Source organism: Ambystoma mexicanum, chromosome 12 (assembly GCF_040938575.1).
Source record: "Ambystoma mexicanum isolate Mex_15411 chromosome 12, UKY_AmexF1_1, whole genome shotgun sequence".
In the NCBI taxonomy this organism is placed as follows: domain Eukaryota; kingdom Metazoa; phylum Chordata; class Amphibia; order Caudata; family Ambystomatidae; genus Ambystoma; species Ambystoma mexicanum.
Genome location: NC_090936.1, coordinates 405,384,644 through 405,411,431, shown reverse-complemented (window position 1 = coordinate 405,411,431; position 26,788 = coordinate 405,384,644). Strand labels below are relative to the sequence as shown.

General features: G+C 47.7%; 1 protein-coding gene across 2 annotated transcripts in view; it reads left to right on the top strand.

Moving 5' to 3' along the window:
* Positions 1-26,788, top strand: part of IPO8 (importin 8) — a 2,228,954-nt gene that overhangs the window by 814,896 nt on the left and 1,387,270 nt on the right. For both annotated transcript variants that reach the window (XM_069628533.1, XM_069628532.1), the window contains one exon: positions 11,706-11,805. In XM_069628533.1, coding sequence (XP_069484634.1) covers positions 11,706-11,805 — 100 coding nt within the window. The remainder of the gene's footprint in view (positions 1-11,705; positions 11,806-26,788) is intronic.

Genomic DNA, 26,788 nt, shown 5'->3' with positions numbered 1-26,788 from the left:
AGGCAAAGAGGAAGAGTGTACTCTCAGTCACGCTACTGGACGACATTTGGGACGAAGGGCTGTCCCTTCTGAAGAACCCGTCCACGGCCCCTGCGAATAGACACCGGTATGAGAAGTAGTACCGGGTCCAGACTCTGCCCCGATGTGCCTCAGGGCGCAGCCGTCCCGGGACTCCGTGGGCTCCGCGTGGCTAAGAAGAAATCAGCAGGGGCGACGGCATCGACTTCCACCTCCCGCCGGACGGCGAGGGGAAGAAGCTGGATGTCATGGGATGTCGGGTCATCTCGTCGGCAGCGACGACCATCAAGACGGCCAACGCTCTCGCTATCGTGGCCCACTACGATAGGGAGCTGTGGTTTAAAATCGCCCCCCTCCTGCACTTCCTTCCGGGCGACAAGAGGGCGCAAGTCTTTGAAATCCTACAAAAGGGCGAGGTGGCTTCGGACCACGCAATCACGGTAGCCACGGACATCGCCGACACTGGGTTTTGCCAGATGGGCAGCTGCGTTTGCCTGTTACGTTCACCTGGCTCCCACAGGGGCGTCGATCGGAACTGGACAGCTGCGGCTTCCATCCACGTGACGCGTAGTGCAGAGATGACAGACTGGACTGGCCCACCTAATCTTGTCTGCTTGACCCGAAGAAGTATTCTCCTAAAAGTGGAGAAAGGGAATTAGCCACCCGTGGATTTGAGTGATAATCCCAACCCCCCCCCCCCTCCCCCCACCGGCCCCCACTGTTCTCCCCTCTAATCCCCTCCGATGTCTCCTTTTATATTCTCACCTTAGGTTTTTAAAGGATGAGCTCTCCATCCTGCGTAGAATGCAGGGGCGCGTGGATAACCAGTTACTTCACTGGTCCGAAGGAATTGGGGAGTTCCAGAACAAAATTGACTCTGAGGTTCCTGGCGAGGAGCCGTAAGTATATAGTTCGTAGGAGTTCAAAATGTCTGACTTTCACTCTTGTCCGATTCCTTGCAGCTTGCAGCTTGACCCTAGAGAAGATTGCCTCGTGCGGCTGGTAAAGTTCAGGTAAGAGTCTATATTATCCAACACTGTTCGGCAAATGACACCTTTATGTAATCTGTTGCTTTCTCCCTTATTACAGGTGTAGAGTCAGAAATTATGGCGTTTTTAGGAATAATACCTCCGGCGGTAAAATCGGGAAAGTCTATTATGGTGAAAGAGATTCCCTTGGTTTGTTCTTTCGGCTCACCTGGCTGTCCTTTTGTTCCCCTTAGGTGCCGGAGTTCGGCGAAGATGAACGGAGGCTGTGCCGGCCCGTGGAGATGAGGAATGCCTCTGGCGGTAAAATCAGGTAAGTCTATTGTGGTGACTAATATTGCCTTATTTATTCTCTCGGCTCACCTTGCTGTTCTTTTATTCCCCTTAGGTGCCGGAGTTTGGCGAAGAAATGATGAAGACAGAGGTGGATCATGGAGGTGCTGTGAAGGCTGGTGAGTATAGCGCGGCGCTGCAGCAGGCGATGCGACGCGCATCAAATAACATCTTTCTTCCTATTGGAAGGCGCGTGGATCCAGAATCAGGTGAGGAATTAAGTATTGTTCTTGTTCTAACCTTTTTCCTTCTTCCCCCTTTTTTCTAAGAGCTTGAGACTCGAGGCGGGCGTGACAGAAGACTGGATGCTGGCTTGCAGGCACGGTTAGCGTTACGCTGCAGGATGCCGAATAACGCAAAGCGTGAGCTGCTCTTCGGGCGTGGTTTAAATAGCCTTCAAAGTAGTCCCAGGAAAGAAGTTCCCAAGACCACACCCGAGTAAGAAAATAGTCCCTGAAATAAAGTAGTCCCCCTTCAGACTTCACATTGGCTTGAATGCTGAGCAGCATGGTCTGCATGAGGTAAGTGAAAGCAAATGAGCCTGGCGCCTATGGTGCCAGGACTGATCCCTTTTATGAGCCTGGCGCCTACGGCGCCAGGACTGTACCCAGATAACGCCTAGCCGGGGCTGCTGGGTTTTTCCCAAGTATCTGGATGCCTGCTCCCGGGACAGATGGACCTGGTCCGGATGCCCGGGGGTAGGAATCATGACATTGCCTTTGTCGGCGCGGTTGGCTCAGGGCCACCGACTTCCATCAGGACGTACAGACCAGGGTATTGGACATGCCCTTCGACGGGTACAACCTGTTTGGTAAGGCGGTGGACGAGTCACTGCAGGCCATGAAGGCAGACACCGAGACGGCCCGTGCCTTGGGCACGCTGCATCCACAACGGCCATCCTTTCGGACCTCTGGAGACAAGTCTCAGGGTGCCTCCAAATGATTTGACGGCAGCTCTTCATCGTACCATCAAGCGCCCTGCTCTTCGTCACAGGAAGCCTACAGAGGCCGCAGCAGGGCCAGTGGTCATCGTCGTCGTCGCCAAAGGGCCCAAGGTGGCAAGGCCTCAATGAAGCAGGATTGAACCGGCCGTGACGTCGGCCCCCACCCGAGTATCCTGGTGGTAGGCCGGCTGCCGAACTTTGTCAGCGTGTGGAAATCAATCTCCACCGACTGTTGGGGGCTGGATGCCTTGGCCCACGGGCACACTCTGGAGTTCCAAAGGAAGTGCCCACACTTTCCACCGGTGGCCGGGAAAGAAAACCACATTCCACAGCTACTTCTGGAGGTACAAGCATTGCTGGAAAAGGGCGCGATAGAGCTTGTCCCGAAGAGACTCCGGGGCTCCGGAGTATACTCGTGGTACTTCCTCGTCTGAAAGAAGACTGGAGGCTGGCAACCCATCTTAGACCTCTGCCGCCTCAACAAATACAGAAAATCTCAAAAATTCCAAATGGGTCACCCTTCAGCTGGACGTCGCTGGACCTGGAGGATGCATACTTCCACATCCCCATACACAAAGGACATCAAACGTTTCTGCGCTTCGTGGTCCAGGGACGGCACTATCAATTCAAGGCACTGCCCTTCAGTTTGAAGTCGGCACCAAGGGCCTTCACCAAGTGCCTGGCACCAGTGGCGGCGCGGCTGCGCCTCCAGGGGATCCACGTCTACCCCTATCTGGACGATTGGCTCATCTGAGCGAAGTCAAGAGAACTCGCCGTCGACCACACAGTGAGGACCGCCCTCCTGCTCACGGAACTGGGGTTCTTGATAAACTATGCAAAGTCCTGCTTGGTGCCATCACAGGACGCCCTGTTCCTGGGAGCCAGGCTCAACACGGTGGCGCGGCTGGCTTTGCCTTCAGAGGAGAGGATCAAAGCCATCCTGGGCAAGGTACAATGGCTGTTGACCATGGAAGTTGCCAGGGTGAGGTCCCTCAAGTCCCTGCTCAGCATGATGTCATCATGCATTTACCTCGTGCATCTGTGCAGGTTGCGGATGCAGCCGCTGCAGGAGTTCCTCGACGCCCGTTGGATACAGGTGGCGGGAATCTTGGAAGACAAGATCTCCCTCAAGGAAACTTTCCGACAAGCGTTCCGGTGGTGGAGCACCCGCATGCATCTCGCTGCAGGCATTGACTTCAAGACCCAAGCACATCAGGAAACGGGGATGACGGACGCCTCCCTGGAGGGATGGGGTGCGCACTCTGGAGAGCTCCACGCAAGAGGACTCTTACTCCCGGAGGAGAGGTTGCTGCACATCAACGTCCTGGAGCTCCGAGTCGTGTTCTTGGCCCTCAGGTCCTTCCTTCTGTAAGTGGTACGGGTCTTCACTGACAACCCCACCACGATGTTCTACATCTGGAAGCGGGGGGGCACCAGATCCCTGGCTCTCACCAAGGAAGCGCATGATCTGTGGCACTGGGCTGGTGCCTAAGGGATGTTCCTGATACCCTTTCACCTGGCAGGAGTGAAGAACACTGTCGCCAACTCACTCAGCAGGGAGCTGCGCTCTTGCCACGAGTGGGAGCTTCGACAAGATCAAGTAGTTCTCCTATTCCAAAAATGGTGCAACCCCCAGATCGATCTGTTCACGACGGCGACGAACACCAAGTGCCGGAGGTTCTCCAGCAGGTTTCCCCTGCCGAGGAGGTTGGGGGATGCATTCTCCTTCCCCTGGGACGGCCTGTTTCTCTATGCATTACCGCCATTGCCGTTGCTTCTGCGACTCATCAGTCAACTCAGCCGGTCCCGGTGCAGGATGATACTCGTCACACTGGTGTGGCCGAGGCAGATATGGTTCCCGGACCTTCTGGACATGTCAGCGTCCCCTCCAGTCAAGCTGCCGACGGACACAGATCTTCTCGCCAGGGAAGGTGGCGCGATCATCCATCACGACCCAGGATCGCTGAACTGACAGGCCTGGCTCCTGCAGCACTAGAGTTTGGAGGCTACTATATCCCGGCAGACTGCAAGGAGGTGCATGCCAGGGCCAGGGCCAGACTCTTAAGTGCTATGGACATAAATGGAAGAGGTACTCTGTCTGGTGCTGTGCACAGAAGATCAACCCTGTACGGATTATGGCCCCTCAAGTGCTGCCGTACCTGCTGTCGCTAGCCAAGGTGGGGCTGGCGCATGCCCCCATCAAAATTCATCTGGCGGCTATCTCCCGCTACACCAGAACTCTGGGGCGGTCGTCGCTGTGGTCTCACCGCCTGGTGAAGGAGTTCATGAAAGGACTGTTCCGCTCGTTCCTGCCGGTGAAGGCCCCGGCCCCAGCGTGGGAGCTCAATGTGGTGCTGACCAGGATAATGGGGCCTCCATTCGAACCTCTGCATTCGGTGCCACTGAAATTCCTATCGTGGAAGACAGCGTTTCTCGTGGCCATCACCTTTGCATGACGAGTGGGAGAGATCCGGGCCCTCTCCTGTAAACCTCTGTATCTGACATTTCTCAAGACGAGGATAGTGCTGAGGACGCACCCCTCCTTCATGCCTAAGGTGCCGTCGGACTTCCACCTCAACGAGCCCTTGGTGTTACCTGTTTTCTTCCAGTCGCCTTTGTCGCCGGCTGAGAGGACTCTAAATGCAGGAAAGCACGCGTCCAGGCTGCATTTATTTCCTGTTTCATGGCCACGCCCCCACCACATCACACTGGCTGAGCATGTGCATGGGAGCCAGTGGCTCCCCATTGCACATGCTCAGTTCAGTGCGGCAGGGGGAAAAAAAAAAGCGTTACCTTTTCGTCTTCTGCCAGGCATCACACGCCCCCCAGGCAGATTGAAGACCTCTGCGCTAAAGGGACACAAGCCGCGTCTTGATTCGGAAGTAGGAGGGATTTGGCCCTGCACTCCTCTGCGTGCACCCCAGTGTTCTGGCACGACTTTTTTGAATCAGGTAAGCAATACATTTTTCCCCACAGTACCTTTTGTTGGAAGGAAATGTTTGTGCTTGATGCTCTGTGATGTTGCAGCTGTGGTCCCAACCTCCGGATTCCTTGGTCTGATGACTGAAGGCAGGACAATGGATGGGATCTCTCAGCAGCAGTCTCGAGGGAGGACCTGGGGCATGATTTTCAGCGACTTCTTGGTTCACTCTGCGGTTTTGGGCCTTTTCTGCAGCACCAACAACAGACACTATTTGCCCGGTCAATCTTCTTAGCTTCCTGCAGTCCCACACTCAGATAAGGGGGTCTGGGCGAGTTGGATCGGATCTCTGGAGTGTCCTGCATGTCTCAGCAAAGATTTGGACATATTCAGCATTTTCACGTCAATGCACTCGAAATGGGCAGCAGGTCTCCAGGTATTTGGGTTCCCCAGCTCTGGAAACCCACAGGACCTCGGGAGATGGCTCAAATCAAAGTATGTCTTGGGACTGCTTGTTCCCACCAGCCAAATGGAATGAGACCTCCTCTTCAGAGCTGCTCTGTCGCATAAAAAACAGGGCCAGGAGGGCAGTGGTCACTTCAGTGTTGCAAAGGGTCTGCAGGCGTCTCTGGTCGTCATCTTCGGTTACTTCAGCTTCCAGTGGTCAACTTCCTTTACACTCTAGAAGCCTCACCTTTTATACAGTTCCAGCACACACTCATCTGCAATTTCTCTCAGCAATTTACAGATAGGGGTGTTTGGTTGTCCAATAAGGACAGCCAGACCCCCAGTGGGAGCTGGTTCTATTCAAGCTCTCTGGCAGACCAGGAACAGGGGGGTAACAACTCCTCCCCCACTTCCTGCTTGCCCAGACACTCTGGAGCCTAGGTGGGTGTTAGGGAGAATTCTCAGAAATGTGCCAATTCCCTTTTATCTTAGAGACCCCCTGCTCTTTTGCTGGACTTTAGGACTTTTAATTTTTATCCCGGAGAGAGTGAGACCTTTTTCCTACTCTCTCATGTATTTTTGTTTGATTTGAACACTGTGTTTCTTTTGGTTTTGGAGTCTGACAAACTCCAGAGGCGGCATCTTTTTATATTGTGACACACAGCAGCTTCAGTGCAGTGACACAGGGAAGTCTTTCAGATTTCCCAAAGGTTTAAATACCTTCTCTTGGTTAAACTACTGTTTCCAAGAGCAGTAAAGTGAAATTGACTTTACTTACCTTTTGTAACTTTGTAGACCCAGCAACCACTATCCTACATATAGTGCTGGAGGGGTTACTTAGTGTCCCCCTTGTCTTTCTCATGTAACATTTTTATGTAACACTTTCTACAATTAATGGCTGGTGGCAGTGGTTTACTTTTTCCTACCATTGTGTGTTTTTACCGCGGGCTGCATTCACAGCTGCAGTATAGCACCCATGGGTGCCCATTTTGTCAAAATTACCCTGATTGTCTTTTTTTGCCATTTCTTGTTGGAAAGGTCCTTCTTAAGATTTACTCTACGCGCCACACTAGGTTTGGTCCCTTTGTTCGTTTTGTCTTTGGCGGGGTTCACTACTGAATCCCGCCTCTGGCTCCAGTGTTTATGGCAGGGCAGGAAGCAAGGGAGGTTCTCGAAACTCCCTGTGCTTAGTCTCCTTGGTTACAGGAATGCACCCAAAGGTGATTGGCCGCCTGGCTGTACTTGGAGGACAGCACACTGCTGTGTGAGTGACAGCTAGGCTGCAAATTAATGGGAGAGACTTGCATAAAAGGCGAGGTCTTTTGCATGGAAGGGAGAGTCGACCAATGGACGAAGGAATCCAAAGAAGAAATTGGAAGAGAAGCTTGCTGCAACTCCTGTACTGTTGGTTTGCCCTGTGAAGCCCTGCTGCAGTGCTGAAGCTCCGAATTCGCCTTGACTAGAGTAGCCATGCAAAGGGCAACTTCTCCCCTTGGGTTGATGGGACCAATCGACCCCAAGACAAACTCCTCTGGAAATCCTCTCGTTGCTGGCTGTACTTCCATTGATGCTGCTGAACCGAGTGCCAGACAGAGGAACACCAGAATAGAGTGCATCGTTTTTTTAAGCCGGACCCGAGCTCCGGGAAGATCCTCGGGACTCCCTCGAAGCAGGGCTGAACAAGTCTGAGCCACCTCAACAGAGTGCTGGACCCCAGAAGCAAGGAAAGTCCACAAGGTGTCCAAGAACCACAGTGGTGCTATTCGCGAGAAGCTGTTAATCCGAATTGCCGCTGATCCAGTGCTTAATTTGTGGGGGTGGTTGCCGGTGCCCAACACCGGCACTCTTTTTTGGGCACCGGAACTCGTGCAGGGCCAGAGCATGCGCAATTGCTTTGTTTGTTCTTCCGCTTCGCTTTGCTCCGATTATAAATCATTGGGATTTGTCATTCTGATCTCGATCTCTCTCGTGCTTGCAGGTTGCAGGCCAAGGCTGGCTGGTCCTGGGAGGGGCCAGCAATAGCAATGAACAACAAACTGTTACAAACAACAGCCATTGAAAACTACCATTCTTTTGTTACTATGCACTATTTGATGCATTCTGTATAGTAACACAGAATGTGCAGTTTTCATTGGCTGTTCTTCTGAGCCAGTGAAATTATATGGTGACGCGTTGTTGTTGCCACAGGAGGCAGCACGGAGCCACCTTCATTTCACGAGTTACTGTGAAGTGAAGGTGTCGAGACGTGGCGTCGTCGGTCCTGACTTGTGAGAGAGAGAGCCTGCCCTGCTGCACTGCATGGTGCGGCCTAGTTGCTTCCTGGGGCCCCCTCTTCCTGCTTTTTCATTTGTGCGGATGCCAGTGTGCGCACCTGCCCCCCCCCCAGCCTGAGGCCCTGACAGGAGACCAAGTCCCAGCCGGCAAAGCAGGTAAGTCACTTGTTGTTGCGTGCGGTGCAGTCTGAGCCTGTCACAGTCAAGTGATCAAGCAAGGAAGGCCCAGGTTGGGGCCCGGGTGGCGTCACGGTCCCCTGGCGCTGTCCTGACTGCCCAGGAGTCAGAACCCCACCAGGGGCCCGTCCATGCCCAGGCTTCTGTCTGTGTGACCTGTGTGCAGTGTGCTGCTGACTGCAGTCAATGCCAAGCCCAGGCTAATTTCTGTGACCAGGGGCTGCCGGCTGCAGCTGACTGAGTCGGATGACTCTGCCACGGGTGGTCAGGCCTGTGGATTGTGCCCAATGTTTTTTACTTTTTTCTTTGAAAACCTGACCTTCCCTGGGGCCAGTGGCCGGGGCCCCACCCCACGGAAGGTAGGTTTTAAAAGAAAGGACTTCTTTTGAGTGGCGGCTATGGCCCATCACTTCGAAAGTGATGGGCCCCAGCCGCCCAAATATACGTTTTTTCTTTTAAAATCTTACCTTCCGTGGGGCTGCTGCGCCGCACAGCTTTTTGTCGTCATCAGGCTCAGCATGGTCGTGGCGATGGTGGCCCCACGGAAGGTAGCCTAAGTGACTGAGGCAGGCAGGGCAAAGCCCAGGAGTGTCTGTCACAAAAGGAATGAATTGCCGTTTTCAACTTTGGCCACTTTTTCATTGGTGCCAAGCCCGACTCGAGACAATTGTATGCCCCAGTCCGACCCTGGATAGCATTCATCTAAGCGAAACATGAACTGTGAATTTTTGCCTGGGTGTTTCTGTTCTTCCTTTTAATGTTATCGGCCTCATTAGTTCACAAATGAGCTTCAGCGAGGGGACCCGGAACGGTGCATGTATTGGGCCGAACCGGCTGCAGTTCGCGAGAAAAGCCCATGCAAAGACGAACTTCTGAAATGCCATTTCAGGCTTAAAGATACACACATAGAAACTAGACAGGGATAAACATGGTGCACGCGCCCACTAATTTGTCGTCATAAATAAAAGCACTATTTGAGTATTCGTGTATAATTCTCAACCGTCTTTTGCTGTCATTTTTTAACATAATTCCAGCGCATGTATTCTATCCTGATGTGTGGTTTATACACCAGATGTGGCCCCTTAACCTGGGTACAATACGCTCCGAGCATGTGCTCCGAATGAGAGCACATGCAATCCTTAGATAGGAATCCTCAGATAGGGAGGTGGGTGTCTGTTACACCCCGCAGTTTAGTGAAGTATGTCAAGAACATGTCAGTGGGAAGGAGATATCCGAATATGCATTCTCCTCTGGCTCCTGAATATTGGGTGACAAAACATATTTCGTTTTTTAATTTGTGTTAAGGTGGAAAGAGGACCTAAAGCAGAAGTAGCACAGGCCGTTGATTTCACAACAAAGTCTTGCAGAAATGACTTTTTCCAAGTTATACAAAATCATGCTTGAAGGAAGGGTGAAGGGGGATGCATTAATGAGATGCGATGACTGATAAGGGCTTGAGAGTAAATTGATTACACAAAACACCTGGATGAGGTGACTGAAGAACGGGCTGAGGGGAGGGTGCTCTTCCTTGAGGTAACCGATTAACAATACTTGGTGTACTTTAACAGACTGTCAGATGGGGAAGAAGGGGTAGAGACAAATACAGTGCCACAGTGACTGAAACAGAATGCTTTTTTATTTATTTGCATTATTAAAGTGCTCACACAGCCCGGGGGCATCGAGGCGCAGTTACAGGAGGAGCATGTCTTAGTTGCGTATTTACTACCAGCCTGTTCCAGCAGTTGCAACAGTGCCAAACATGTGACATGGAGCAGCAGCAGTGTGATGGGCTGGTGGTGGGCCGATCTAGGTAGGTCTAGCACTGAACTGGCACGGACGGTGCGGCTGCACCGAGGGCGGCGCGCCCACACTGAGGGCTGCCCCGCACCCGGCATTATGGGGCTAATATTTTTTGGGCACTGGCACTTATTTTTTTACAAATTAAACACTGCGCTGATCTGAACTTTTCCCATTGCTGCCTCCGACCTTCGAATCGTAGTGCAGGAGTCCCCAGACGTCTTCCTTTTTGTACCCATGACTGAGGCCCAGGAACAACAGGATCTGCCATACAACAGGAACAGAAGCCAGCTGGAACCAATTTCTTCAGACCTAAGGTACTGTGAACAAAGGGGTACTTGCCTCTTGCTGTGTAGCTTGCCTTCTCTCAGTTGAGACTTGCATTTGCTGCCTTTTGCAGAGTTTCTTGCAGCATTGCCCTCGACAAGCCTTCCAGCTTGTGGCCCAACAAGGGATTTCATGTTCTACAAAACTCTATAACATTGTGCAAGACTTTTTACTTAACTTCAAGAAGTGTCTCAGCTCCCCTAGACTTTGCTCAATTAACATTGGCTGTCCTGACTCCCTGAAGACTCTTCAAGTCATACATTCTTTACTTGCATAGCCGAGAAAGGGTTAATCTACATTGTATTGGGTGGGAGGTGGTGGGGGGTATTGGGTGTTCTAAAGTGCTTACCTGTGTGAGAAACTTGTTAACCATTGTTTCCTTCCCTAGCCCTTTTCTTTTTGGCACTGAACTGAGTATTGCTGTAAATGTACCAGTGATATATCAATGTCCACAGTGTCCTAGTTATTGAAGTCACCTCAGGGTGGAGTAAGTGTCTGTGTGCCATCCCAAAAGGGCATTTACTGATTTATTGAAACTGAGAGTGTGTATATTTAAGTGTTGCATATTTGCTCCCTTCTAAAGAAGGCTTACTGAACTGACTGTTAAATTAATAAATAGTTGTTTAATCAAGAAACCTTGAGTGTAAGTGTTATTTGGAGACGTGTCACTGTGAAACTCTGTTGCAACCCTACAGCTCACATTGACCCCTCTTGAGATAAGCCTGGCTGCTCAGACTCTCTACCAACTTGTGTAGTACAGACTTATACCAAAGGTTGGGTTACCTATTGCCAAGAGGACAAGACTGGTGCAGTCTCCAACAGGGTCACCGCATGCATCCTCATATAACAGTGAGGACACCCAAGGGTTCCTGCCAAAGGCAAAACACACTCACTGACCTCCTCCTCCCAGAATGGTAGAAGAAGGGCTAACAGAGAACAACCACGCTAGTAATGCTGAAAAAAGAAGGGAGACTCGAAGTTGGTACTTTGGTGCCCCTATTGTGCACTACTGATGCTATGAACACAGCCTGTGGTATAAAAATGACACAATATTTTTCAGAACAAGTCCATTGCCACCAGCCATAACTAGGAGATTCTATGTGACTAAAATGTCACATGAGCAGAGAGAAGGGGTATACTAGGTATCCCTTTGGCACTCCACATAAGAGGCCAGCCAACCCTGAGCTGAGCTGGCTCAGTCCTACTTGTTGCATATATCTTATGGACAGGGCTAGGGTGCACACTTACAGATACGAAACCCAGGTTGGACTTCAGGCAATTGTGGCGGGTTAGGAGGAGGGGGACGTTTATTTTCTTCCTGTAGTGCTTGTGCGTCTGGGGATCTTTTATCTTGCATGTTAAGCAAAGTGCTCCTATCTTGGTATGTAAAAGGTAAATAATAAAATGGGTCCAAACAAAACGAGAGAAAAAAGCTTTGTATTGTGTAGTTTGTGTTTCTGATTTGATTATTTCTTTCCTTTTAGGGTATATCAGAGGAAGTTGTTTTTCCTTTGATGTGCTACAAAGATGATGATGAAGAGCTTTGGCAGGAAGATCCTTATGAATATATCCGCATGAAATTTGGTTGGTATTGCTATATTTGTAACTTGCTCTGTTTTCAAATCATAGCTAATGTCTCAATAATATTGTGGTAATATTGTTTCATGTGTGTGTAGTGTGATGGTTCTTCTTATGTCCAGGCAGCAACATGTAAGTCTTATGTAGGATTTAAAGACATCGATAGAGAGGGGGGGGCGTGGCCAGCAGGTGGCTGATGAAGACGTGAGCCCGAACTGCTCCCATGCCGCCAGCTAAATCCTGTAAGAATCCTGCCTTTCTTTCGTTCGCAAGTGTGCACCTGAACTGCCGCCTGTTGTGGGAACCGGCACGGCACCTCCACGTCCGTTCCCAGAGGAAATCGGTGCTCTGAAACGTGCTTTGGAGAGCTTTGCAAGCGGCGGCTCCAAGCGCCGTTCGACCAACAAAATGGCCACTGCACATCGCGGACCCGCGGCGGGTACCGTATCCCACTAGCGTGCCCAGCCTATGGTACCGCAACGCCCCCGAGGTGGGAGAGCACCTGCGACGGATGTGGAACTACGAGCAGCGGCGCATGTGCTGACTCCGGCGACATTCCCTGTTCGGCTGGAGCTGAGCGGACCCCTGCGGGGTCCTCCCGCTTCCCGCCCGACGCTTCTCCCAGAGTCTGAAGAACTCCCTACCCAACAGCGCGCCCGTGCGCGGTGGCGCGGAGCTGAGGTGCCCCGGCAGGAGACCGTGGGCTTCCCATCGTCCATCCACGACTGCGACCGCACGGAGTGGCTGCCTTCCACCGCTGCCATGCCCGTGGCCCACTGGAGGCTGCAGCAAGAGAGGGAAGGCAATCCCATCGGATCGCAGAGAGCTGCGGCGGCGCTACGGGTGCCCCGCATGACGCTGAGCACCTGAAGTCCTCTGTGAGCAGACTCTTCCCACTTCCCCGGCTGGATAGTGGTGGACCAAATTGGCGTTAAGGAGCAGGGGGGACGTGTGATTGGAGTCGGCTCCCCTGGGCGCCATCCCCAGGCTCCATATCACCACATACTGTACTCCGGGCGGACTCACTGTACTACGCCAAGTTTTCCGGCCTCCAGCATAGGTGTAGTACAACCCGAGATCAGCTCTATAGCCCGCAGGGGTACCACCGCTGAGAGAAATAATAGCAAGCCACAACGTACGACTCTACGCTACTCTAGCCGCAGTATAAAGAAGTGAAACCATCACACTGCATCAGCCGGGCCCTGCGCGGACGCCGTCTGAGTCCCTCCGCCGCCTGTGGCGAACTGTTGCCGATAATCCTCTAGGCCCAGACCTGCATGAACTACCGCTACCCTCCTCCTAGTGCGCGCTCTAAGGGCATATCCACCACAATACGAGCGGCACTAGGTGCACCACCCATACAAACACAGTGTACGGTTTTCTGGACCTACGGCCGGCTCAGATATAACAGTGGGCTTCTCCTCCACACGTATTCAGACGAGGGCCTTCGGCCTGGAGACATTCCTTCCCTTGAAGTTGCACTGATACACCACAGCGGCAACTACCACAGCTCACGGCACTAAAGATACGAGGTGGCCATACCTGGAAACCCCCCCTTCTTCCCCCCTCCCTCCCCCCTCCAATAACTCCTGCTCCTCTGCCCTCCACCAGGCATATTCCTCCAAAAGTAACCTGGACCTTCGTAGTCACCCCACCAGAATACCAGAAATGGGGAAAGATAAACCCAGGAAGACCTCCACGCAAAGCAGGATTGAACAATACATGTCCACACCAATGTCTCGCTCCCCGGAGAGGCCGTCGCAACAAGACACTGACTGCATGGAGGAGAACATCTCCCTCAGGGACATCATGAGTGCCATTGGCAGCTCAAGAACTTCCATGGAGAAGAAGATCGACAGTATAGGTGCAGATGTATCCCTACTAAGGCATGACATGCAGAAGCTGACCTCACGCACCAGGGAGGCGGAGATGCGGATCTCGGAAACAGAGGACAATCTTCGCGGGGTGAATCGTCAGATATCTGGCATGCTGGCACGCATAACGCTCCTGGAATAAAGAGCAGATGACAGTGAGGGTAGATCGAGATACAACAACGTCCGCATACTCTGTCTTCCAGAAAAAGCAGAAGGAGATTGCATGGAGCTATTCCTTGAGGGTTGGCTCGCGGACATATACCATTCACAGTCCTTCTCCAAGTTTTTTTCTATTGAGCGAGCCCACTGCATCCCCACAGGCAAGATCGCACCAGGGGCACCGCCGCGTACAGTCATCGCAAGGTTCCTAAACTATAGAGATAGAGATACAGTTCTGCAATTAGTGAGGTCTAAGGGAACAGTTACGTACAATGGTTCCAGAATTGCTTTCTTCCCTGACTTCACCAGAGAAGTACAGAAAGCACGCCACTTTTGATCCCCTTAAGAAACGCCTGCAATCAATGGGTGTAAAATACGGTCTAATCTTTCCTGCCCAACTTAAAATATTTCATAAGAATGCAACGGTGCACTTCACTGATCCTAGAGAGGCGTGGAGTTGGGCTGAAAGGCACATAGACGGCGATTGGAGCACAGTGGGAAGAGGGAGAGGAGAACGGAACAGACCACATCCAGAGAGACCACCTGATATGGATCCACAACCGCAACAACAGATGGTGAACCCACAGAATGCTGAGGCCTAAAAACAATGACACTACTACAGTCATCCAGACCACCACCAATGTACCGCATAGGTGCTATGCTACACACTGCAAACGTAGAAACAAAAAGAAATCCGGCTGGCGGTCACGGGTTGCCCCCCCCTGGACGTAAAGAGCACCCAAAGCAACGTAAAGCAGAGCTCCGCTTCCCGGCCCTGAGATTCTTTCTGTGCCACACCACCTGGCATACTGGTACTCTAGATCCGGATAGACTCAGGGCAACCAGATGTAGAAATCAGTTAAATTGTTGAGAAGTTAACACTGGGACGACAGATGCTTCAGTTGGGGATGGAGTATGGGGAGGGGGGAGTTGGATTCTATGTATGTATTCTATGTTTAGCATACAAAGACTTGATGAGCATGCAGAGTGGAGCAAACGCGATGGGACCTCCGAGTGTGCAACCGGGGACACACATCTGCGAAAGTAAATCCCAAACAGTCAATGGCAGCTGAGACCGCCCCATCCCAAAGGAAGCTCAAACTTCTGGCTTGGAATGTGAATGGGCTTGGAGCCAGCATCAAGAGGCGGCTGGTTCTCCAACATCTAAATAGACATTCCCCAGATATAGTCCTTCTGACCGAAACGCATCTAGCTGGAAATGTATGCAAATTCTTCCAAAGATCAAACTACCGCACCGCGGTACATGCTGGCTTCTCCATGGGGGCAAGAGGGGTGCTCATCCTAATTCACAAAAGGCTTCCGCTGGTGATCACCCATACCATACAAGACAGAGGAGGCCAATTCGTATATATTCAAGCATCTCTTTGGAACCAAACACTAGCAATCATGGCAGTATACTCCCCGCCAACCCTCCTCAATGACCTGCTAAATGAAATTTTCCCCATCCTGGCAGCTAGACCGGCAGATACCTGGGTGTTGGGGGGGGGGACTTTAACAAGGTCATGGATAATAACCTTGATCGCACACACCTGAGAGCCAGTTACCCCTCCATCACGACCAAATTGGCTTCCTTTGCGTCAGCACTAGGCCTATGTGACGCATGGAGGGCCCTACATGCTGAGTCTCGACAATACTCTTTCCACTCGGGAGCCCATGCCTCGATGTCTCAAATAGACTACTTCTTCTTACCAAACCAAATCAGTCATAAAATAAGCAATGCATCCTTCCTTCCACGAGGAATCTCTGATCACTCCCCATTGTTGCTAGAACTGGAAACAGAGAGACCACAACCGCCCCCTTCATGGAGGCTGAACTCCTGTTACTTGGGCTTCCCGGAATTCCAAGAACTGCTGGAGACGGCCACTGCCAACTACTTTGAACTTAATGCAGATTCAGTTGATAATCCCAGCACACTATGGGAAGCGTACAAGCCGGTCCTACGCGGAGAAATCATATCTCGGACATCCCACAAGAAGAGGGAGCATCGCGAGAAAATGATCGAAATCGAAAGTGAAGTTATGTCCAGCGACACCCCGGAGATGAATAGAGCCTTGTTGTTGGCACAGAAGAAGAATGTCCCCGATCGAAAGCCTTTATTGCAAACAGACCCGTTCATCAGAATGCACGATAGCAACACACATAGCTCTGGTATGGAGAGAAGTACACAAACACTTAGGCTGGGACAATAAAATCACCCCAGTCCAACCCATCTGTGACAACGCTCACCTCCCAAACTTATGCAATCTCCCGAAGTGGCCAAACTGGGATACAGCTAATACAGCAGATAATCGTGAATGATCGACTGATACCGTTTCCCGAGCTTGTTGCAGCACACAACCTCCCTAAGTCTGAATACTATCACTACGGACAGTTACAGCACGCAATCACGGTACATGGGGCCCAGCTGGCAGATATGCCGGAATGCACGCCTATACAAAGGAATATAGTTATTGACAGGGTAACTAATAAAGTCATGTCTACCATGTACAACGCTATTTCCTCTTTTGCCACGAAGGAACTACTGTCTCTAAAGACAAAATGGGAAAATGATATTGGCCCTATAGAACCTGAAGACTGGATTGCGACTCTAATGTATCCTAGAGAATGTGCAATCTCTGCTCAGATCAGACTGGTTCAACTTAAGATACTTCATAGGATATATTATCCCCGATTAGCCCTGTATAACTGGGGCAGAGCGACCAACCCCAGATGCCTACGCTGCAAACAAGAAGAGGGATCCTTCTATCACATTCTCTGGCAGTGCACACGTATTCAACGCTTCTGGCATAAATGTAGTGTGAGGCTTTTTAAAGTCTTATGTCGCCCAATCCCGACAGACCCTAAACTCCTCCTTTTGGGCATTGATGGCACAGTGGAACTGTCACGCTTTGAAAAACTACTTGTCTTGACTGCCACAGGAATTGCCAAAAGGAACATTGCGCAGTTGTGGGGCTCTGAAAACACCCCGAAATATGATCATTGGGAAACAGATGTAGATACTGCCATCCTAATGGAACGCCGAGTCTATCAAGCTCGAGGTTGCCCGGCCAAAGCAGACAAGATCTGGGGAAAATGGGAACCGACAGTATGACACTGATGCAATATGATTATCGTGCACTATCATGTAACCCTGCTAAACTGTATATGTCAATACCAACCGTTGGGGCGACTCGAGTAACACCAGGACTTGAAACTGCTCGTTGTATTCACTGCTAATAAACCTTATTGCGTGTGTCCCCCTCTGGTTGCTTACACTTCTATCTACTCAATTATGTCCTCTCGTGCTGCTCTTCCACCTGTATGCAAACTTTTACGGTTGTAGTTTGAAAGTTGTTGTATTATTGCATAAAATGTAATAAAATGTGTTATCAAAAAAAAAAAAAGACATGGATAGAGATGACCATTTATTTGGCTCAGTCAAACCCATCTTTTTACTGTGTTGCCTGGCTGTATATCTGCTCTGCAAACATGCATTTGTTTGCCATTGTTTTACGATATAGTTTAACTTTACAAAAGTACATGTCTCTTGGCATTTCATGGTTTCACATGTTTGTACTGGTATCCAGTCATGTTTTCGAATACTTATTTTCGAAACGCAATTTCGTCAAACATTTTGCTGAAATTATTTTTTCAAATCTATTTTTTTAAATTTATATATTTTTTGGGGGTTTCATTAGTTAAAAAAAGTGTTAAAAAACAGGGGTTTGAGGGGAACCCCCCATTTGAAAAACAAAAAAACACATTAGAACATTTTTTTTCTGCAAAATGTTTTCGAGAAAATGGCATTCAAAAATAAGCCATTCGAAAAAGTCACTATAAACCCTTTGTACCATATCAAAATTGCCTCACTGTCCCTTAATGCATTAAAAGAAAATCTCTTTATTGATTAAGATCATTTTCATGAACACACAGTCAGTGCTCACAATTTGCATCTTGAGTAACGGTAAAGAAAAAAACCTGAACCATAACAATGAACATGTATCCACACTATGTATTTCTCAGTATAATCGAAAGGATGGCAGATATAAACGAGTAGACAATATCCAAATCAGTTTGACAATAGCAGCTCTAAGTCATTGTTGCGCATATGGTGGAGGTGATTAAACGGATCCCATGAATGGCAGTGGCTTCTACAATTGCTTTGGTGCACTGTATCAACATTATGGGAAACAATTTACAAACTGTCTCTAAAAGTGTTAAAAATATAGTACTCCACGGGGAGTAGAGCAAGAAGCAATGCAAAATAGACATCATTATGGGGATCATAAGCAAGCTATGCCAGCCCCATTTCCAGTTCATATATGACCATTCCCCAGAAGTCCCCTAATATCGCAAAAGCTCAGAGCATATGAACAATTGTGGCGTTTTGGCGCTGGCACTTATGGAAAAATGTCTTCTGTAGCAAGCGCATGTGATTTATGTCTTGTGAAGGATGTTATATTGGACCTTATTGTGTCTGGATTTGTGGGAAACCTTAATAATGTATGCAATTCTATAATCGGGGTTCCCTAACCCACGTCCTGTTCCCACCAATATGGAATTAATAGACATGCATAGGATCAATCTGCATCCATGGCCTGGTATATAGTGGTGATCAGTTTGTATTTTGCCTTTTGTATTTGGGATTGTTTGACACAACCACCCTAGGGCTATTCAAGCGCTGGGCCTAAACAGGGTAACAGGACAATGCTGTCAAGAAAATTGAAATAAGAGTCTTCTCTTCCTAAACATGTAGACTTCTTTAATGCTGCAAATTTCCTCAGGTAAAGCACTCGAATATCTACCAGTTTTTATTGAGCAGGATTTGCAAGGGCTCCAGTCAGTTTATGGCATGGTATGATCATCTCACATCGAGAGTTGACTCTGTGAGGCTGCAAGCATATTTACCATATAAAGCATTTAAAATAGGAAGGTGCTCGCGCATACAGGGCTTTGTGGGCAGTGGTGAGGAGCTTAAAGGTAACGTGAGACTTAACTGGAGCAAATAGAGTTTCCTGTGAACTGGCAAGATATGTGCTTGTGTAGGCGTATCGGTTATTATGAGAGCTGTGGTATTATGCATTAGCTAGATCCGATGGATAACATTTTTAGGCATGTTCAGCATATGAGTTACAGTAGTCGAATATGGAGCAAATAATGATCTTCCCAGTGTTTTTATCTTAAGTTGGACCTTAATGAGATATCCTGCTTGCACAATAGAATTGGAACTCAGCAGCAGCTCTGTTTTATCCTAATTTAGTCCGAGTGAATTATCTGACATTTATTTAGTGAAGTGTGCACAAAATTAGAAAGTATGCAGGAAATGTTAGATTGAAGTTTGCACATGGGCTTGATATACATATTAGAGGATAGAGGAGTTGCAGGATCACTTTGGGACTACACGCTCCTCTGTCTCGAATTGGTTACCAAGTACCCAACATTAACCATAGACATTTTGTTTTCAAGGAGTGATATGTACAAGCTGGTAATGATTTTTGACACTCTAGCTTCCTTGCTGATAGGTTGGGAAAGAAGGTAGCGGTTCAAGATGTCAAACGCAGCAGAGAGCTCTCAAAAGCATAAAGTCTCTATTCTTCCTTTTGATAATGTGCCTATATGTGGCCAGTATCAGGTTGCAAGATTCTGTTAGGCGTCTGAAATGTGAGGCACACAACTTTTGGATGATTTCTCAAAATATGCCATTTTATGAAATCATACGTTTTATCAAACGCCTCAGTCTCCCTACCTTGACAATGACTTCCCTGCTTTTCAAAACTAAAGGAAAACACTCTATCTGGCCCTCACACTTAAACAACAAATACATTAAGAAATATAGAAGTATATGGCAATTCATAGTAACATCAACAATGATATTCACAGTCATTCTTGGTAACCTGGGCGAACTCCTCTTCCCCAGGTTTCACAGTAAATTCAGCTCCTATGTTCCACAAAGAGAAACCAGCAAATCTGGGTTTGTCCTACATTGTCAATCCAGTTCTTTGCTCCTTTAATGTCAAAACAAAGTTCTGTTAACCAAAGTTTAAACCGAAAAGCTTCTCTTGCTGGTGAAAATAAAGACTTTACACTTCCTCGAAATAGCATCAATATAATTTTCCAGCCAAGATGCTTTGCCACAACTTCCAGTTGTCCAAGAAGAAATACTACAGTTATTTGTTAGGTTAAGGTAAACACAATTTCGGGTAATGTTAATGAACATAGTTCTTGGTTAACACTTAGTACATCTTTCTTTATAAGATTAGGAATCATGGTTTGTATCTTTGTCAGGATGACTTCACAGCACTTCTACTTTCATCTTAGCAACTCTCAACTTTGAGTAACTTCTGCAAGATTTCACCATGTGGGTCTACTCATCTACCTCATATCATTCCTTCAATTGTGCTAATGAAGTATCAAATCTACTGACAACCAAATACACCACCACAGTTTCTCTACCTTGCGACTTTAAACAGTGTTCAGATATGATGAGATTCACTTTAGGGTACATCTCCACCTTCAAGTAAGCAAGGCACTCTTCCTCTGAATATTCCTTTTCCAGAGGGACAGCCTCTTTGCCTCTCGTCTGTCTGCAAAATTGCCCTTAGGACATATTTCGCTCTTCTTCCTATTTGCTTTGGCAATGTAGCTTGTATCAACTTCAGAGAACAATTAGAAGTAGCAAGTTTCCCTTCCCCAACATTGCCTTTATCAGTCTGTATTCTGTTAGCCAGAATAATTACCCTCCTTGCTTGGGCATTGCTGGTGTTCCGTTTGTCTCACAGTAATGCTTACATCATTCTTTGGCTCTAGGAAAGACTGGTTTCAATACTAGTTGAGGAAACACGTTGTTCACTCTTGGCTTGGCCAATGCTTGTTCTTTACAACTGACAATGTTCAAACATTTAACTTCTATTGTTAGAATGGGTTACTTGCCTTAATAAAGATTCAGAGGTCACTCTACCTCCCAGAATCTTTATTAGGCGCATACAACCACTCTGATATGTGTTTTCATAAAAATGAAAATTCAAAAATAAGGTTTCACTGCGTTTAGACGAGTGAAAGAGGGAATGTCTGCTTATATGCGGGTGCTGCAATTCAAGTGTTCTATTGTTAAACTATTAGCGGTCAGTTTAGCATCACTTTTGCTCATATGCAAGTGATTGTATTTCTGGATACTGTGGCCGGCAGTGCTCGCGCAAGGAATTGGAACGCTCTGTCAGACTCACCAGCTTCTGTATTCCTTTCTTCGCGGGCTGCAGGACTTTCCTGGTTTCTGTTTGGATCCCCACCCTTCCTCGCTGAAGGCGTTTCCGGTTTGACCATGCATTTAAGGAGTCCCACTCGCTCCTGAGACCCATGGCTTCATATCGACTTCTAGCCACGGTCTCCGGCACGCTTCTTGCTGCGCAATCTCTGCAATTAGGTTCACATGGGGAAAAGTAGTTTTCCTTCACACCTTCCGCTGCACAACCTCTGCACATCAGAGTTTGGGGCAACAAGACCCTCACAGAACAGGCAGTTGAAATCTGCTGGAACAGCATCCCAGTGTCTCTTCAGCTCTCCCACTTCTGCCTGGATTGCCAATACCAGTGATAGTGATTGAGACACTAAGACAGAAATGTATATGCCTGGAAAGACTAGGAAATTAAGAAGTACTGGGAGCAAGCAACACTGTCCAACTATCTGGACATTGGAAGGCTGAAGTATTTCATCAAGTGTACAATAATAAACCCTTCCTTGTGTTGATTAAACATATGATCAATATGATCATACATTTCTAACAAGGCTAGAGCGAACAGCTAGAACCAACTTGCCATTTCCCAGCACCAAATAATGAGTTGCATTTATGTTTGAAAGGACAATGGCTGTTAATGATTTTAAACAATTTGTTTATGAAGTTAGAGTCGGCTCCCTTTTGTTCAGCATAAAATGTGCTCTTTGACAACTACAATGGCAGATTTATAGATGCATTGGACTTACTGAGAGCTGAAGAAGTTCCTTTCGTTGAGGTTCCGCCTCCTCTTTTGCTCCATCTTTCCAAGGGTAGTCTTACATGTTACGAGCTTGGCAATATATCATCTATTACCTAGGATATTAGATTTCACTAATTTTTTATTAATAGGCTGTTTGGGCAGAATTCAGTTTCACCTTCTGTTTTCTGTACTTTCGGTTTTCAGGATCTCTGACCTCCTTTTTTGGTCTGTTACAGTGTTTTGCACAAGTTACTGTCTGTGACCAAACTTGGAAAAGCCCTTCTTAGGTGACACGGTTATACACCTTAGGTTTAGCGTGAACTACCCAAAGGTTTGGTAGCAATGGCTGAGCAGCCAGGCTTAGTCTAGGAGGGTGAAGGGCTGTAGTGAGGCACACAGTACTTGGAGCAAACACTCTGTTCAAGAAAACACTGACACACTAGTAGTTATTTAAAAAATAGTCATGTATTTGTTATACACTAAGGCTAGAAATAAGTAATGTAAGTACTATTCACACAATAATATTACAGTAGAATAAAACACAGCATAATTTAAATCATGTAAAGCAACACACAAGTGAGAGAAACTACTGAAATAAGCCAACTTTAGATCAACTCTTGTAACTTCAATTAACCCCTGTTTAACCAATCTTTAAAAGTCCATCCCTATACTAGGTGAGTCTTAGAGTCAAAGTGGGCACTGGGGTCCAGTGACCAAGGGCTGAGGAGGAAAGAGGCAGGAAAGCAGCAGAGTAGAGTCTATGAAAGTTTTCTTCAGGTTTGCAGGTAAGTAACAGTTAGTTTGGTAATTTAGAGCCCAATGGGCCATTCACACCAATGGTTCTCAGGGTGCCCTACAGGGACGGACAGTAACAGCTTAACTGCAGCCCTCCCAAGAACAACGCAGCAATACCAAAGTAAGTAGCTAGGCTTGAGACAGTACCTTTTCAATGAAGACCTTGGTGCCGCAGGTTGGTCACAGGCTTTGGGTCAGCTATGGTTGCCGTCCGGTAGACTTCTCTTCAGTTCTTGATCCACGACTCAACTGAGGACGTTGAGGAGCAGAAAAATGTCACTGCATGCCCATAAGATTTCAGCCAGAACCGCGCTTCACATGCCGTTGCACAGACACTTATTTTATAGGGAGGCCAGGCCTGCGTATTCAAGTGGATGGGCACAGGGTATCGTGTTTTCACAATATTGTTCGTGGCTGGTGAAAGTGCAGCTACGGCCGGAGCTTCATTTGCAAACTACAGATTTACAGGGGGTTTGCCTCCAAACATGCCGTGAGCAATACATTATCATACAGTGTAACAATTCATAGCTGGATAGAAATATAGCACAGCCATTACCTTTGGCACGCAGAAGGGGTGGCACATTAGTAAAAAAAAGAACATATCATTGCACTTCCTTTAATGTTAACAAGCCTTGTGCATGTTTTGCACTGTGCCAAGCCGGGATTTGAGCCTGGAGTGTCTGCTTTGCAGGCACAAAACGGCCACATGAGAGCGCTAGCAATACATTTGTAATTTGTCGTATTTGTTCTGCCTTTTGGATTTAAAATGGCACTCCCCTTACCCCTTTCTGCCCCCTCACACTGCCCGGCCCACCACTTAGTGCCCCCACACCAACTGTCCCTGCCCTCCACACACACTCCTAACACTGCTCTGCCCATACACATACTGCCCCCACACACTGACTCCTCCTGCACTACACACACTGCTCCTGCCCTCTGAGGTAAGTCGGATATAGGAAACAGATGAGCTGACAATTTGAAAGTAAACCTTCTCTAAGCCGTGTTTGGAAAAATTTCTGCTTTTGCAACTTTCCCTCCATAGTTCCTATAGAAGCCCAATACTTTTTCTCTGTTTTTGACCGATTAGCCTGCTTGTGGGCAATTCTGTAATTGAGACAGTTCCTCCGGGAGCACCATTTATGTTACATTTGGAGATCATAAGTCACTGGTCCAAGTCCTAGTGCCAAAAGAGGAAAGCAAGATAAGTCCTAGGTTGGCCCTGATATCAGCAAACATGTAACAATAGGTCTATGACAATAGAATATGGGGAAATGTAACCTCATTAACAGCAGGTTTTCTTTTGCGCTTGCAACAGGATTACAAAGCACAAGAACAAGACAAAAGTTATTGCCGTCATGAAACATAGCCACTCATCAAAAGCATAACTGCAGAAAAATGGAAAAGAGGGAGGTAATAAAGATATCCGGATTGAGATTTGACACTGTATGATAGTGGTCACCTGCAGCCACACAAGTAGACTACTTCCTCAAACTGTACCACAGAGCGGCTGTGAAACTGTATACTGCAGGGAATGTAATTCTCAGGGATCACTGTGTCCTTCGCCCCTTCATGACTTCAGCTTCATTTCTCTTGCCTTTTGCTCATTTGTTATGGTGAAACTGATCAGTCCTTTAAACTATCTTTTTTTTAATTTATTTTTATTGTATTTGGTTAAAATAAAACCTTTTACAAAACCATTTAACAACTAATTCCAATTAAAAACAGTCCAAATAAAATCATAAAAGGAAGAGAAACAGAAAGAGAATAAAAAAATAAAATAAACAGTGAACAAATCGTCCACACTATTTACTAAAACATCACATTGGTACTAAAACGACTTTCTCTTTCATTGGACCACTTAACAATGGCTCATGACCGGGTATTAGTCTACAATTTTCAGATGACAATACCTTGCAGGATGACCAGGCGATATGTACAGCATAATTTACCTTCCCTGTGCCAGCATGTTCAAACTCTCATATGGGAGGTTTCCAACCTGTCCGATGGACCCAAAGTTTCCTATCCCTTTTGCCTCTGATGTAATTAAGGTTCTAAAAAACAATATTATTCCTCTCCGATACCTTGAATACTGCTGTCGTCAGAGCAACATCATGACCGGCTATCAGTCGATCCCAAAACATGTCCTCCAAATGGTTTTCATTGCCCACCCCAAACCTCTCAAACAATGCAAGTCTGTAGCGCCAGGTACCTTCACATTCCATCAGTAGGTGTTTGAGGGATTGGTTGGCCGGATTTTTGCATATTCTGCACAGAGTGATCGCCATTCCTCCTTGACATGATTTCCCTCATGTGGACGACATTTAAACGGATTCTTAGAAAGTTCTTTTGGATCCTCCAATCAGGAAATTTTACTAGATACCTGGCTAAGGACCCATTTTTTTTGTCTACTTTCAGAAATAGGTTTGTTGGAGCTGATAAGCGCATATTACATTTGTCTTTAACCAGTCCATCTCATCAAGGGCCTTTTTTATTTTCCCTGGGTTGTGGATCAGTGTTTCCCGATCTGTGTTTGCATTAACCAACCATTCTTCTACCTTTGCTTCTAAACTGGAGAGAATATTATATCTATGGTTGCCCAGATGACTATTAATATCACCATACAATGTTCCCTCCTGCGCCGTGATGATCAGGCGAAGGAGGGAACTTAATTTCCAACCTGCTTGTGCCTTCAATGAGCGTAAGCCTAGTTCAAATCTGAGACTGGTTATGGGGAGACTTACGGGAAGACTAAGAGCCCTCTTCCAAATAAGGCCTTCCAGCCTTTGCCAATCCACATTCCATAAAAATGGCTTGGCTTCTAACCCGTAAAGAACTACGGGGACGACCTTGGCAGAGTAGAATTTAATCAATGGGAGGATCGAAAATTTACGAAACTTCATTAGTACCTTTTTCATCTGTTGAACCGACTGTGCGATCTTAGTCTGGATGTCTATTTCCACCTTTGAGATAGACGGTGAGGCATAGATTTTATAGCCCAAGTAGACCACCTCCTCAACTCTTGAGATTGGTTGTCCTTCCAACTCCCACTTGCAGAAGGCCACCTTTTTTTGCAGGTGCCTGAAGACCACTATCAGTACTGGGTAGCTGTTAGCTTTTGTATTTTTGTGACTGTATTGTTGTGACTGTTTAACGTTGCACACATAATCTTAAAATGCAGCACATTGGGGATACTTTTGTATCACCTTAGCTTTTTACACTTAGGATTTTTGGGTACTTTTGTATGTGCCCAAAGACAAGCTGGTGGCATCAGATACTTTTTTTTTTTTTACCATGTTTGCATTATTTGTAGGGTGCACATTCACGTATACAGCATATGGCTACTTAATGTGGCTTTTGCCCTAAAATGGCCGTGCAACGAGATTTTCGCTTGTACCGTGTTGTAGTTTGGCCTTCTTCCTGCCTCATCAGGAATTCTCTTATGAGGTTATGAGCCTGCCTGTGAAAGCTGCTGCTTTCGTGGGCCTTTCTGTATGTGTGGCCCTGGAAGGGGGTGGAACTGGTCTAGTCCCGTTCATCTGTTGTGCCAGAGAATCTAGGTGTGTGGCATGATTGAAACCAATAGTTGTCCCTGATTAGACAACTACTGGCTGTTTGAATGGTGCAGATCCCTACTATTGGTGGGCTTGGACTTGCTCCCAGCCTTCATTTATTTTGGAAATGAAGACAACTCCTGGAGCCATTTCTTCAGATCACCGTTGGAGCCAAGAATACCTTGTAGAAGAACAGCCAGTCGAAGAGCCGAGGAAGGCTCCCGAAGAGGCCTTACATCCATTCCTGCCTCTGGCCCGATGAAGCCCTGTTGGACTACTTGATCTGTGAAGACCCTGAGTGGTCCTTCAGCCCTTTTTTAGTTGGACCAGCTAGTCTCAACGCCTTCTTGAGGATACAGCCGTCCTGAGCGTTCTGTGTTTCCCGTGGGCTACCTCACCAGAACAGTCGCCATTCTGTGGTTACACCCGGAGCTTTGGTCTTCGCCAGCTTGTACAAGTCACCTTTCATCCGAATTTCATCGTCCCAGCATCAAGGAATCATGTCCTAGGGGAGCTTCAGTGAATGTGACTGGAAGGATTCCTGTGTGGAGGCCGTCACTGGAGTTCGCTTTCCCTGTCCTGTGAAGTGTCCTGAAAAGGGTTGCATTGGTGAATCTTACAAATCTTCATCACCATGGGT